This window comes from Triticum urartu, chromosome 2, assembly GCF_003073215.2.
Source record: "Triticum urartu cultivar G1812 chromosome 2, Tu2.1, whole genome shotgun sequence".
Taxonomy (NCBI): Eukaryota; Viridiplantae; Streptophyta; class Magnoliopsida; order Poales; family Poaceae; genus Triticum; species Triticum urartu.
This window is the reverse complement of record NC_053023.1, coordinates 170938272-170953040: the sequence shown is the minus strand read 5'-3', so window position 1 is coordinate 170953040 and position 14769 is coordinate 170938272. Positions and strand designations below refer to the sequence as shown.

The 14769-nt window shown below is 43.7% G+C and overlaps 1 protein-coding gene across 1 annotated transcript; it reads left to right on the top strand.

Moving 5' to 3' along the window:
• Nucleotides 1–640: 640 nt before the first annotated feature.
• Nucleotides 641–4231, top strand: LOC125536574 (calcium-dependent protein kinase 20). The gene is made up of 8 exons (XM_048699811.1): nt 641–1535; nt 1861–1984; nt 2106–2249; nt 2525–2677; nt 2844–2959; nt 3046–3213; nt 3470–3700; nt 3811–4231. The coding sequence occupies exons 1-8, from the start codon at nt 993–995 to the stop codon at nt 3961–3963; spliced, it is 1632 nt and encodes a 543-aa protein (XP_048555768.1). The 5' UTR covers nt 641–992; the 3' UTR covers nt 3964–4231.
• Nucleotides 4232–14769: the final 10538 nt, after the last annotated feature.

Here is a 14769-nt window from a genome sequence, read left to right as displayed (position 1 = left end):
TTATGAGGCTGCCCGTAATGGGAGTATCATAGGTAGTATCATGCATGCCAACTAAGCAATTTTGATGAGATGACATGAAATTAAATGAAGAAAGAGATGCTTGAGTATCATATCATGATACCGTATTATATTGAATGATGTGCTACTTTGTGTCATGCATGATAATAAATGTAGTCCTTTATGATATTAACATATGATATTATACATTACAGATGTAGTATCATATGCTAGTAGTATCATATGCATGATACGAGATACTCTTCATTACAACCAGCCTGAGAGGCGTGACAGCAGCCCGTTGCTTGATTTCCACGGTGGGATTAAATGTTTCTTTTGTAGTACCCATGAAAACGTTGCGCTGGCTGCAATGATTAGACAGCACAAAAATTTGCACAGATGATGGTTGATGAGACAGTTTAAGTCCACCCACCAAACCTCCCTTTTCCTTTATTTACTACCCCACTATAGCATACGCAGTCCCTTGATCACTCTCCCAAAAAGTTCTCCCCAACAAAGTCATCCTCGCCATTAAACAAAGCCGCGTAGTACATAAAAAACGCAATGGAAATAAACAACAAAAAACGCAACAAACAAGCAGGCAGAAAACGAGAGAAGAAGGCAAGCAAGGCTGAAGGCTCGGCGACGGCGAGAGAGATCTTTGACCGGCTCCGGTCTCTGTCGCCCCCCTCCCTCCTTCCTCCTCATCTCATCGGCCGTCCGTCGCTGCCGCTGGCGGATTCCCACACGGCCGCCACCGCTGACCGCGTCTACACCAAATCCCCGCGCCGATTTAACCACCCCACCCCACCCCACTCCCCCCGTATCCCCACCCCTATCCCCCTCCCCACACCAGACGCGCACGCCGCCCACCATTTTCTTGATTTGGCCCCTTCCCCTCCCTGCTCTGCTCTGCTCCGCTCTGCGCGCAGATCTCCTCTGGTCGGCTCCGCTGTCTTTTTTCCTGATTCGGGAGCCTCGTGTGTTGGCGGGAGATGGGCAACTGCTGCGCGACGCCGCCGGCGGTGGACGGCGGCGGCGGCGGCGCCGGGAAGCAGCAGAAGGAGCCGAAGCAGAGGAAGGGCAAGAAGCCCAACCCCTTCTCCATCGAGTACAACCGGTCGGCGCCGCCGGGGGCCTCCAGGCTGGTGGTGCTGCGGGACCCCACGGGGACGGGCCGGGACATCGCCGAGCGGTACGAGCTCGGCGGGGAGCTCGGCCGCGGGGAGTTCGGGGTCACCTACCTCTGCACCGACCGCGCCACCCGGGAGGCCCTCGCCTGCAAGTCCATCTCCAAGAAGAAGCTCCGCACCGCGGTGGACGTCGAGGACGTGCGCCGCGAGGTGGAGATCATGCGCCACCTCCCCAAGCACCCCAACATCGTCACCCTCAGGGACACGTACGAGGACGACAATGCCGTGCACCTCGTCATGGAGCTCTGCGAGGGCGGGGAGCTCTTCGACCGGATCGTCGCCCGGGGACACTACACGGAGCGCGCCGCAGCTGTGGTCACCAAGACCATCGTCGAGGTCGTGCAGGTGAGGATAAATAGCCCCTTGATTCCTTCCTCTGCTTTTTGGCTAAGCTTGTCCTCACACTCACGGGATGCGCTCATTCTGTGATGTGATCCGCCGTGGGAATATTTGTTGGCTACATGTCACATGATTCTGCTGTCTAATATGTTCCATTGAATAGGTTATGATCTATCCTGTGAAGCAATTAATTTCTGCATTTGCTGTTGTCATTCGGGCTATTAGCTTATCAAGGACCACATCTTTAGCTTGGTAGCAGTAGTTAGATCGCTCCAACTTCCCTTTTTGTCTGTGTAGTGAATAACGTGTGTGCATTTGTTCACAATATCAGATGTGCCATAAGCATGGAGTGATGCACCGGGACCTCAAACCAGAGAATTTCTTGTTTGCAAACAAGAAAGAAACCGCCGCGCTGAAAGCAATTGATTTTGGCCTGTCTGTTTTTTTCACTCCAGGTACAATCTATATTTGTCGATGATATTGTCAGAGGACAGAGCTGATATAGTAGCCTGTCTTATGCTGTCTATTTTTGCCTTGTATTGTTTGCCTAATGTGCTAATTGTTCGTGATGTGTAGGCGAACGGTTCTCTGAGATTGTTGGAAGTCCTTATTACATGGCTCCAGAGGTGTTGAAGAGAAACTATGGCCAAGAGGTGGATGTTTGGAGTGCAGGAGTGATTCTTTACATCCTTCTTTGTGGTGTCCCTCCATTCTGGGCAGGTCAGTTTTGTACCTGAAAATGGTCAATTGTTTTGGTGGCATCAGTCAACTACATTAAACATTTAGGATACTAAAAGTGGACTGTGTTCTTATATCCTGTCTGCACAAAGGGGCCATGTCCTTATTTAGTCACCTTCTACACTGAAGTTTTGTTTTCCTTATTTCGCCTCTGGGGTGATTGGCCTGTGGACTGTGGTTGAGAAAAATATATTTATCTCGTCCTATTGAACGCTCTTTCTGAGTAATATGTCTGTTGCTTCCATTTTATAATGCAGAAACTGAACAAGGTGTTGCTCAAGCAATTATCCGGTCTGTCATTGACTTTAAAAGAGATCCATGGCCTAGGGTCTCAGATAATGCAAAAGACCTTGTAAGGGGAATGCTTAACCCAGATCCAAGGAGGCGTTTGACAGCTCAGCAAGTGCTTGGTAATAATCAAATTTCCACAAGTTAACTGTACTGTATTGCATTCCTCTGTTCTTCTTAAATGGATACAGAATTACATACATTGTGTAAATTTCAGAAGATTTCCGCCCTAAGATCATTTAATTGCATTGCTTGTGTCTCATGTTCATAATTTGTATTTTCTTCCAGATCATCCCTGGTTGCAGAATATTAAGAAGGCTCCAAATGTCAATTTGGGTGAGACAGTTAAGGCCAGACTTCAACAGTTCTCTGTGATGAACAAGTTCAAGAAGCATGCACTTAGGGTATACCTCAGTCTGACTTGAACCAATCCTCTTTCACGTTAGACTTGCTTTCTAGAAATTTCCTTACATATTTGTATTTATTACAGGTCATAGCTGAGCATCTTTCGGTAGAAGAGGTGGCCGGCATAAAGGATATGTTTGAAAAGATGGACCTTAACAAAGATAGTATGATTAATTTTGATGAACTGAAGCTTGGACTGAATAAACTTGGCCACCAAATGCCTGATGCAGATGTCCAAATACTAATGGATGCTGTGAGTACTCATTATTTTTCTTTATTCTGAGAAACTTTTGCAACTCTTTGTTATTAGACTTGTAAGGTAACTCACCCCTCTTAAATTTCAAATGAGGAACTTGTAAGGCAGTATAGCAAATGTTCTTTTAAGTTTTTCTTTCCTGAACTTGAAATGATCATTTAGCATTAGATGGGCACACTTTCTACATATTACTATGTGTTGAAAGCGAGGGGTGTTTTTATTATATACTTACCATATGTGAATGTTATGCCAGGCTGACGCTGATGGAAATGGGTGCTTAGACTATGGAGAATTTGTTACTCTGTCTGTTCACCTGAAAAAGATCGGCAATGACGAACATCTGCACAAGGCATTTGGATACTTTGATCGGAACAAGAGTGGATATATTGAAATTGATGAACTCCGGGAGTCATTAGCTGATGATCTGGGACCAAATCATGAAGAGGTTATCAATGCCATCATCCGTGATGTGGACACTGATAAGGTAACTCACCAACTGGTTGGCAAAGCATGCTAGTTTTGTTTCTCATCCTTTTGATTGCTATCACTTGACTCTTGACTGAAATGATGAACATTGTGATTCATGAATTGTAGGATGGCAAGATAAGCTTTGATGAGTTTGTGGCAATGATGAAGGCCGGAACCGACTGGAGGAAAGCCTCGAGACAATATTCGAGAGAACGGTTCACTAGCCTCAGCTTGAAGCTGCAGAAGGACGGATCGTTGCAGATAACAAGTACCCAATAGTAGATGATACCGCAATAGGCAAGTTGTGAATTCCAGATGAAAACCAACCTTGTGTAGCTTCCTGGTTTTGTTGACAAGTATTTCTTTTGTTCATCTGGGTATTCTGTTGCGCTCTAATTTCCGCTTGGTATCCTGATGAAGCATTAGTTGATTGTTGAAGATTTATTTTGTACGTAGATTGTGTGATCCAGACCATCACAAAAAGTACCACGCCTTTGATGAAAGGTAGTGTACAAGAGAAAGAGGAAAAAGTTTGTGGATGTATGCATTTCCTCTCTTCTGTTGACCATAATGTTTTGTTCATCTGTTTGGTTGATAGTATATTCTGAAGCTGAAAGGGTGAAAGTAAAATTGACAGCTTAATTCCTAATAAAATCACGTACTCCCTCCGTTCCAAAATAAGTGTACTCCCTCCGTTCCAAAATAAGTGCTGTGGCACAGACAATTTTGAACTAAAACCATGACACTTACTTCCTCCGTAAAAAAATATAAAAGCATTTGATCTAAACGCTCTTATATTTCTTTACGGAGGAAGTATTTTGTAACATGCGACATAGTCACGACGTTGTAAAACGACGGCCAGTGAATTGTAATACGACTCACTATAGGGCGAATTCGAGCTCGGTACCCGGGGATCCTCTAGAGTCGACCTGCAGGCATGCAAGCTTGACAACATAATCTATAACTATGTTATGATAGCTGAGCACGCTGGGTTTACTTTTCGAGTGCCCAGAGCCTGTTCCAGTCTGTTAGCCAGAAATGGTCCGTGCATGTGATGAACGGAACTGGTAGATTTGAACACCTAAAGTTGGACTTGATAGCCGGTCAAGAATCTATGGCATTTGCACAGGCACGGAGCAAAGGATGACTCATTAAGCATTGCCAGAAAAATGGTTGGATCTGGTCGGCACAAGTTGCAGTCTCGTTGGTTGGCACGGGTATTTCATACTGCATTTGCGACCGAAAGGGAGCTGCCGTCCTCTGGCAGACACCTCAACAGCAGCCAGCAGGTTCGGGGGCATTGGATGTTTGGACCAGTTCGAGTTGCCTTTGACCTGCGTGTCCTCGGCTGATGTCGCACGGGGCCTTTCGTTCGCCTGGTCTCTCTCTGTCTACGTTGCACCCCGCGTGATCTTCTTATCTGGTCAGCATCTGCTGCTGCTGCTGGTATGTGTGAACGCAGAACGCGTCATGGACCCGGCGACACTTGCGTCAATAAATGATAGTATCTGAAAGGTTAGTCTCAAGTGATCAGTGGGCAACGATGATGTCGGTGATGCAGCCAATGGGAGTAAGTTCATCGGTCTTGCAATTTCAAGCTGAAGCGCTGTTGGTTCTTGTCTCCTTGATGACGAGATGTCACCTTTCAAGCCAAGTTGCGCTAGAAATCACCCGGGATTCAGGGAACTGGTATTTTCTAGCGACAGCCTACCTCAAACGCTGTAGCAGATGCACCTGAGATGCTATTGATACCTATACCCCTCAGCAACCAGAAGGTGCACCTGAGATGCTATTGATACTTTATGTTGAAAATCGGCTCAAGATTTTATACACGCAAGCACGCATGTACGCACACCCTACCCTATGAGTATATCCGAAAGAATGAGACGGTACATCACCAATGCCATGTCTAGGACTTGAACCAGGGCGAAGACCGGCCTATGGTAAGTAGGGCTATAGGGCTATAGCTGCAGGTCTAGTAATGATCACCCTTGTAATTTCTTCTTAGGAAGTACCAAAAGAATCATCAAAGTGCATCATTTAAGGCACATAGCCGTAGGCATAATCCGATGCTAGCTCCGCCTCTGATTTGAACCCAGATGGGCCGGTTCCACCACATGAAACCTAACCATCTGAGTTAAGTTCAGTTAGCAAAATAAACCGACTCTTTCCTCAACAAATCATGTTAACGAAGTGGGGATATCTAACAAGCATCATCTTTTCTTTTTGCCAAAGGGCCCGAGGCCACACATTAAGTAGCGCAAACACTTACAAAAATACTTTTACATGAGTTGAAAAACGCATCTAAATTGCTAGGGGTCGCCGAAGTCTTCTTCTCCCTACATCAATCGACGGCGCGCCATGTTGCCATTTCTGAGCCTCCGTCTCAGTGGAGCAAACTTGTTGAAACCTAAGAGCTTGTAGAAGCAGTGTCAATTTTTTTTGTGCTTTGTATATTCCTTTCTTCATTTTTTGTCACTATAATAAACTTTCGATCTGTACCATTCTTTGTTATAGGTTGTTAAGCATCAAACAGAGCATATTTGTAGTTCAACAAGTGGAAAAGTGACTAGCATGACAAGTCAAACTTGGGTGGCTGACAAGGCAGCAGCTATGCTTAAGAAAGATCCAACCATTTGTGTTGTGAAGATACTTAAAGAGTTATAGGATGAACATCATGTCACATTTGATTATCACACAGTGTGGAAAGGCAAACAAAAGGCGACGATCAGCTTGTACAGGAGTTGGGAAGAAAATTTCAGGATGTTGTACAACTACAAGGCCGAGATAGAATTGAGGTCTCCAGGCAGTATTGTTGTAGCGACCCGACCTCAGACGGTCAAGTCTCTGTGCTTAAGTGTCATCTCTGGATCGGTATGCTGACACACACAATACTCAACAATTTATAACAGAGATAAATCACATGTATAAAGTAACGTAAATACTATTATCTCAATCCAAATAGCGGAAGTAACGACAAGGTTGTGGATTCCCATCAGCACCAACGGCAAAGTTGAATGTATAAATCATAACCCTAACGTATCACTTACTCATCGTAAGAATCCTGTAACATGAGACGTTGCAGCCACAAATGGTCAGTACATTGAATGTACTGGCAAATTCACATCATAGAGCAATGATGAATAATAGCTATCACTACATGCATATCTGGCTGGTGGAGGCTCTATGGTTATCATGTCTTTGCAAAAAGCCAATTTTTCCCTACTGCAAAGGAAAATATTTTATTTAACTACACAGTTTTGTTGAAAATATTGAGAAGGTTTCTTCAACTCAATCCCAATTAAAAGTTACATCCCCACAAATTAATTTAGTAGAGTGATGAGATCAATATGATAATCCAAGAACCAGATACTCAAGATGTCCATAACCGTGGACACGGCTAATCATGATTAGTTTGTACACTCTACAGAGGTTTGCGCACTTTTCCCACAAGACTCGATCTCCTCCGTTGGATTTCTCGCACTACATGGTGTTTGAGAAACGGATGACCGAGACACAGTCTTTCAGAAGCACTACCTCTTTACTGTGGGTGGATAGTTACACCTACTTTCCCCTACATCTGCTAGCCCACCACAGAAAGAGGTCATGCAACATACTCAACTATGCTAGAGCCCATAATAGTTTGTGGCTGCACACGGAAATTTTTAGCATGAATAATCTTATGATCCCTTTGAGCCTGGGTGGTGGACTGTAGGATGATCACACGGGTACTCCGGGATATCCTAGGACAACACTGGATTTTCTAGGTGCCCACAAGCAATCCACCCAGATATGTATTAAAGTTGTCACCTTAAGTTAACCATTAATGATAACTCTCACATCTGTCATGAATCACTCAAACCAAACCACGTCTATGAGAATAGCATAGCAGTATAAGCATAACGTAGTAACTCCCAGGGGTTGAATGCAGGACAATAGATTCCTACCTCATCAACTACTTCCCAATACCCACATGTTATCGATTCCTAACCATGCGATATTCGAGGGTTGAAACTAATGCATAAAAACTGGGTATGAAAGGGACATGATCAAAGTGTGAACTTGCCTTGTACAGTTGACGAAGATGATTCGCACTCATAACTCCTAATAGTTCTACTCGTCACACTCCGTTCAATCTATTGTGAGCAAGCAATAGTAACCGTACATAAACAATCACTCGGGAAGAACGAAGAAGACAGTTCGGAAAACATCAAAACCAACAAATAACTCTTGCAACATAAAACTATTTCTAACAGTACCAGAATTATGTGAATTTGGCCTTATCAGAAAGTTTAAGTCAAGAGTTTCGATTTGCAAAAAGAACTAAATCGGAGTTATAAAACTCAAGTTATGATCAAAAGAAGTTTGAATATGAATCTGAATAAATTTTGAAATTTGAAAATTTCAAAAAGTTGATGTGACAAGTTCATTGGATAGGTGAAAACAAGATAAAACTATAGGCGCTGGTTTCATCTAATTTGGATGAACGAATAAAAAATTATGCTATTTGAAAAATTAGGGTCAAGCTGTTTTACGAAAAAAATAGATAAGGCTAAAAAAATCTAGGTCTAATGTATAAATACATAGACTAATTGATAATCTAATTATTCTATCGTACTAGTCTAGAAATAATAAACTATGAAAATATAAAAAGAAAAAAATGAAGAAATATATCTTTATAAGGCAGAAGTCTCGCCGAAGAGAAGAATTTTTTTTTTATAAATCTAGTCAAACCAAAATATTGATTTAACTCGAATCGGATGATTTTTGGAGGCTCAATGGGTTTATATTTATATGTGAAAAAGAGGTTTAGGGGTGAAAGGCTAGGCAATGTGGGACTAAACATATATGTATGTAGATGAAATTTGAAAAAATCATGGGCTAAAAGTTAGGCCCGGCCGCCCGCGCTGTAGTTTTTTCTTTAAAACAAAATTTGGTCAAATAAAAAAAGGCTGGCTGGGCCTGGCCCATGTAGGAGAGAAGAGAAACAATAAAATTCTGTTAAAAAGGTTTTCCCTCAAGATGAACAACGTGAGTTCTTTAGGCATATGTGGCGTGGCATAATTTTTAGAAACATTTTCATGGTGATGTGTTTGGACGGTTGTGGCCTGCTGCTAGGGTACATAGGGCAAAAGAATATCAACTTCACATGGCGAAGATATTTGATGCGTCTGAGAAAGTATATTTACCTTAGGGATTACCATAATTTGTTATGGATGAGGTGCATTTTCAACCTTGAAATCAAGTGTGACTACATATATAACAATCTTGTCGGGTGCTTTAATGCTTGGGCGTGAGATATCAAGGACTTGCCGATTGTTTAGCTAGCCGATAAGATTAGAGAGATGATTATGGACCTATTTAGACAGAGGAGAATGATTGGAAAGAAAATTCTAGGGACAATACTGCCATTTTTCATACACCAATTAAATGCAAAGACTCGGGGACTAGGACATCTCAAGGCTAAAGCATTAGGTGATTGGAGTGGAGATGAGAAATGTTAACAAAAGGGACGAAAGATATGTCGTCAAAACACTCACACATGAGTGTACATGCCTGCAATGGAAGCACATAGGCAAGCCTTGTGACCATGCACTAGCCTTCATAAATGTTTTGCAAGCTCGCAACTTTGTTAACATGGGGGATTATGTACATGAGTACTACTTAGTGAGCAGATTGAGGGTAGCATATGAAGCTGTAATTGAGCCCGTTACGGACAATAATCAGTGGCCACATATGGATACATGCTTTGTGTTGCGTCCACCAATTCCAAAAGGCAAGAAAAAGGTGCTAGAAGAACAAGAAAACAGAAGATGAAGATTTGGTGGGAAGGTGGATCAAGAAAGGGATCCTTGAACAAATGCAAAAAATGCGAGGAGGTAGGACATAGAGAAATTGTCTGTCCTCAAAAAGGAACAAAGAAAAGGTACAAACTAATACGTGTTGTTGTTTTCTAGGTATAATACCATGGTTCTTTTACATGAGAATAGTTCTAGTTGCTCCTTTTTATAGGAAAAGTAGGGGGAAGAATCCATCTTCATAGTTTGATGTTACAGTTAGCAATGCAGTTCCATCTACACCAACCAAGAGCAACAATGCTGCCACTTGTAGTAGTCCTGCAGCTGTCACAAGAATCTTGATGACCCACAAGTATAGCGGATCAATCATAGTCCTTTTGATAAGTAAGAGTGTAGAACCCAACAAGGAGTAGAAGAAAATGACAAGCGGTTTTTAGCAAGGTATTCTCTGCAAGTGTTGTAAGTAGTAATGATAGATAATTTTGTAATAAGGTAATCCATAACAAGTAGCAAGTAACAATAGTAAAAAAGGTGCAACAAGGTAGCTCAATCCTTTTTGTAGCAAAGGACAAGCCAAAAGTAGTTCTTATAATAATCAAAGCGTTCTCGAGGACATGGGGTTCTCGTCTAGTCATGTTCATCATGTTTAGTTGATTCACGTTCACTACTTTGATAATTTGATATGTGGGTGGGCAGGTGCTAGGGTGTTGTTCTTACTTGAACAAGCAACCCACTTATGATTACCCCTCTCGCAAGCATCCACAACTACGAAAGAAGAATTAAGATAATCTAACCATAGCATGAAACATATGGATCCAAATCAGCCCCTTACGAAATAACGCACAAACTAGGGTTTAAGCTTATGTCACTCTCGCAACCCATCATCTACTTATTACTCCCGAATGCCTTTCCTAGGCCCAAGTATGATGAACTGTCATGTAGTCGACGTTCACACGACATCATTAGGGGAAGAACAACATACATATCATCAAAATGTTGAATGAATACCAACTTCACATGATTACTTATAACAAGACTTCTCCCATGTCCTCAAGAACAAACTGAACTACTCACAAATCATATTCATGTCCTCAGGTAGTTATCAGAATATTATTCTGATCCTGTGATCAGAATAGTGTTTATATATATCTGATCACGATGAACTAGGTGCATAGGATAAAATTTCTGATGAAATTCTAGCTTCAATCGGTTCCAATCCCATGTTCCAATGTCATCCAATAGCCTGTACCAAGATAATGCCTTTTCCCTCAAAGATAAAGGGAATACCTTCTTCTTAACTCCATCCTTTGATATACATGCGAGCTTAAACAATCCACAAATTTAATCTATATTGTAACACCCTAGTTTTGGCCCTTTCTTTTTCTTTATGGTTCCTTTGGTTTTTCTTTGATTTTCTTTTTGCAGTGGTTCTGTGGACTTGCAACCTGGGAGATCTTCAATTCTTCTCCTCCAAAGTGACTCATCATTCTAAAATCTCTCCCTAGGTCATGTCATTTCCATTCTAGCTCAACCTCAATTTTTTTCTTAGGAATATTCCTTTTTCTATTAAAGGAATAGTCATGTTTGCCCTAGGTTGTGAAGCAACCTATATTTCTGTCTTCCACAAAATTCCCATATTATTCTCATAAATTGTTTGGATCATATATGCCCCCAAATAGGTCCAAACCTTCATCATCTAGTTCAAAAATAATTCATCAATATTCATTCTTCATTTCTATCCAGAGTGGTCTTCTGTGAAGGAAGTGCCACCTATATTTTGTTGATTGCTCCCAAACTTTTTGGGAATCATCTCTCATCCAAATCATTGCCTCATGCCAAAATGCAGCTCTATTTGCCTAGCCAATCTTCCTCAGCAATTTTCCAAAGTTTTTGTCGAATGGAAGCCTTGTTGAAGGAAGTACTAGCTAGGAGTATCCAAATGAGTTGAAATTTTGCAAGATCCTACAGGTGCTCATATCATGACTCTTCACCAATTTTCAGCCCCATCCAATCATCTATGTGAGCACACCATTAAATGTTTGCTTCTGTCAATATTTTTAGGTTGTGAAGCAAGTATATTTTATATTGCTTCATTAGGGCTGAAAATTTACCAGAGCATTCTCCTAGCCCTAAAACCTCTCTCCACCAAATTTGGGATCATTTTATTAAGCCAATTTATCTCCAATATTATCACATGTTTCTAGACAGAAAGGATATCTGGGAAGGAAGTACCATTTGGAAAGTCTAAATGGTATGAAAGTTTTACAGAATAATCTTATGTCCATATGACCATGATCTACCAAATTTAAGCTCAAGTGACCAATCCACGTAAGTGCATCATCCAAATCTCTTTTCTGGACTATATTTGTAGTTGCAAAGCAACTATGATAAAGAATGGTCCAACTCTCCTCAAACTACACAGGATCATCGTCATTCCTACTCTAAACCTCCCAGACATCACATTTGGCCCTTATCACTTCTTTGTTGATCACAGATGTGTAGTCAAGTTTGCTACATCAAACTTCCAGTGAAGCCTCACATCTACTCTTGGTTTCTTTTGATGAGCTATCACTTCTGTGCTGCCTTGGGGAGAAAGGACTACACCCCAGACATACTTTGCCATCCCCTTTAGTCCTATCTTTGCTAGTAGACGCGGTGACCACGCGGTTTGGCGCCTGTGCACGTGCTCTGCAGGTCTGGGCCGCGTCCGGAGCGTTGTCCAGCTCTAGTCACCCCGTCTCTCATCGCCCTCGCGCGCCTGAGCGTGTCTGGTGGCTTCCTCATGTCGTCGCCATCACTCTGGAACCCTCTCTCCTCCTGTAGCCCCCTCACCGGCGCTAGCCGCCGCATGCCCATGGGCGAACAGTGGTTGTTCGGCTCTCTTCGTGCCTTGGCCTCTTCCTCCTCTCCCGTGGCGTCAATCTCTGCTCCAGTGCACCTCCTCTACTCTCTCCCGTCGCCTCCACGCCTCACGAGCGCCCTGTTTGTCGCCAGAGCATTGGGCGGACCCTCGCGGCGGACTCCGGCCACGAGCATCTCGCCCCGTCTGTTTAAGTAGAGCCCGAGCCTCTCTGAGAAGTCCATCCTCCTCATCACTTCCCCAGCAACCTCCCCGATCACTCCCCCGAGCCCGAGACACTCTCCTCACCTCTGTTGGACGCCATGGTTGCCGCTCCCCGCCGGCTAAGTTAACTCGATGCCGAGCCCCTCCCTTCGTTCCACCACCACCAGAGACCTCCACCACCACCCCCGGAGCCACCCCAACGCCTCTCCTCCTCCTCCGGTGGCCTCTAGCCACGAGCTCATCGGTGGGCGAAGCTATCCTCCGCCGCGGGTGTGGTCGCCCCCGTTTTGGAGCCCCAGGCGGAGAAGACCCCCACTCATCGATGCAACCCGGTCCCCTGAGCATTTTGGTAGGTCGCGTGTCTCGAACGGAAGCCGGGATCATCGACGGTCGCCGTTGGGCGCCGGCTCTGCCTCGGCCAGGCGCGGCGAGGGAGGTAGAAGAAGAAGACGAAGGCCAAGCGGGCCCCAGCTCCTGTGGACCCCACCCGTCAGCCGCTCTGTGTGTTGAGCCCACTCGGCTAATGTGGATAAGTAGAGACGCCCTCCTCAAAAATACGCTTTCCGGATATGAAGGCGTACTCTGGCGTGGTTTCATACGGGAATATGGTTTCTCTATTTGAAAGCGTATTCTCATAAATGCGCTTTATGCTTTAGCCGGCCAGGGACCTCTTCGTGAATACTTCTTTTACAGACCAGTCCCTAATATTCAACCGGCTATAACTTTTCACTCGTAACTCCGAGTTAGGTGATTCCAAAGTCCAGTTTCTCTATTCGCCGAGCCCGTTCCGATGGTATCATTTTCACCATGTTCTTGGATTCATCATGACCTTAGTTAAGATGTTATCCTTGGAGTATTATGGTATGACTATATTATGCTTTGGAATCATGGGTTGGATATTGCTATGGCTTGGATTACAAGTGGATATATGATATCAGAGTATCAGTTATCACCGTTATACCTTGGGGACAAATTCTGTCATTTCATTGGTCAGGTGCCACCGAACCAGGCTTTTCCAGCAACCACATTTTCCTTTATGGGAAGGCCCTAATGCAGTTTGTTGCTATGCCTCTCGTCGGTGCCTCCAACTAGGGAAGGTTATGTGCGCGCGCTACCCTGATCAGGTAGGCGGCCATAAGCCTTGTGTTCCCGAGTTGTATGGTATACCATTGTCCCCATTTGGGACCGTTTTTGTTTTGCTTTGCCACGACGGTGGCCGTTTGATGTCCAGAGTGGCATCCGGGGCCACCCATGACTTAGAACGAAGGAGAGTTGGTCGGAGTGGCTGGGAGAGTGTCATGCAATATATTGGTTTTGTCGGAACGCCGTTGGTCCACCCGAATGGGAGCATGAGGCCATGGGTTCTGTGATGTGGGTACAGTGTACTAACCTCCATAGAGTGTGTTTAATCTATTGATAGTTGCGTCCTCGATCATGGACATAGTTCATACTAGGTAACACCATTCGATCAACACTCACATGATGAAATGACTTTTTAGATGACTTATATATTTATATGTGAGCAGTAATAGTTTGGCAGGATGCCGGATGATCTCGAGGATGATCATTCAGTTGTGATGTGATCATGTGGTGATCACGAGGAGGTATTGATCATGAGGTGATCGAGGTAATATTTTTTTTGGCCGGATAGCCCAGAGTGAGATGGTTCTTGGGATGATGGTTCAACAGTAATTCTAGTAGTATCATATCATGCTTAGTTATTCCTTCCACATCATAGTAGTTGTTGACAACTTAACCTATTAATGCTATGTTATTGTCTTGCCTTGATGCTTTTGGTTGTTGTGAGATTGCAAGTACATTCAAAGTACTGACCTGGCGTGTCATGCCAGATTGTAGGTGAGGTCGTGATTGATTGCTTGTCGAGGTTACCGATCATGTGAGCTAGATCGTGTCCCAGCCAGAGTCCCTACGTAGTGGAGTTCACCACCATCGTCATTATTCCACCACTAGATGTTATTCCGCGGCGACGAGTTGTTCCGCTGCTAGCATAGACCTACCTTAGAAGGTGTAGTGTTGCCATGCGGATGTGATTCCTTATTACATCAGACCCTTGTACCATTATCCTTTGTAATAAGAGTTGATTTGTTCTATGCCAAGCAGTGTCGTATTCCAGAAGACTTGATCTCTGGGCTGGAATATGGGGTGTTCCGGTTTCTCTGAGCCGGGGTGCCACATATATAGATTAAGTACATATCATGATGT

Bases quoted from the DNA above. Each gene is read 5' to 3' on its own strand.
- LOC125536574 (XM_048699811.1), top strand. From the start codon at position 993: ATGGGCAACTGCTGCGCGACGCCGCCGGCGGTGGACGGCGGCGGCGGC. The intron at 2,960-3,045 runs GTATACCTCAGT...TATTTATTACAG, and splicing joins TCAAGAAGCATGCACTTAGG to GTCATAGCTGAGCATCTTTC. The intron at 3,701-3,810 runs GTAACTCACCAA...CATGAATTGTAG, and splicing joins GTGATGTGGACACTGATAAG to GATGGCAAGATAAGCTTTGA.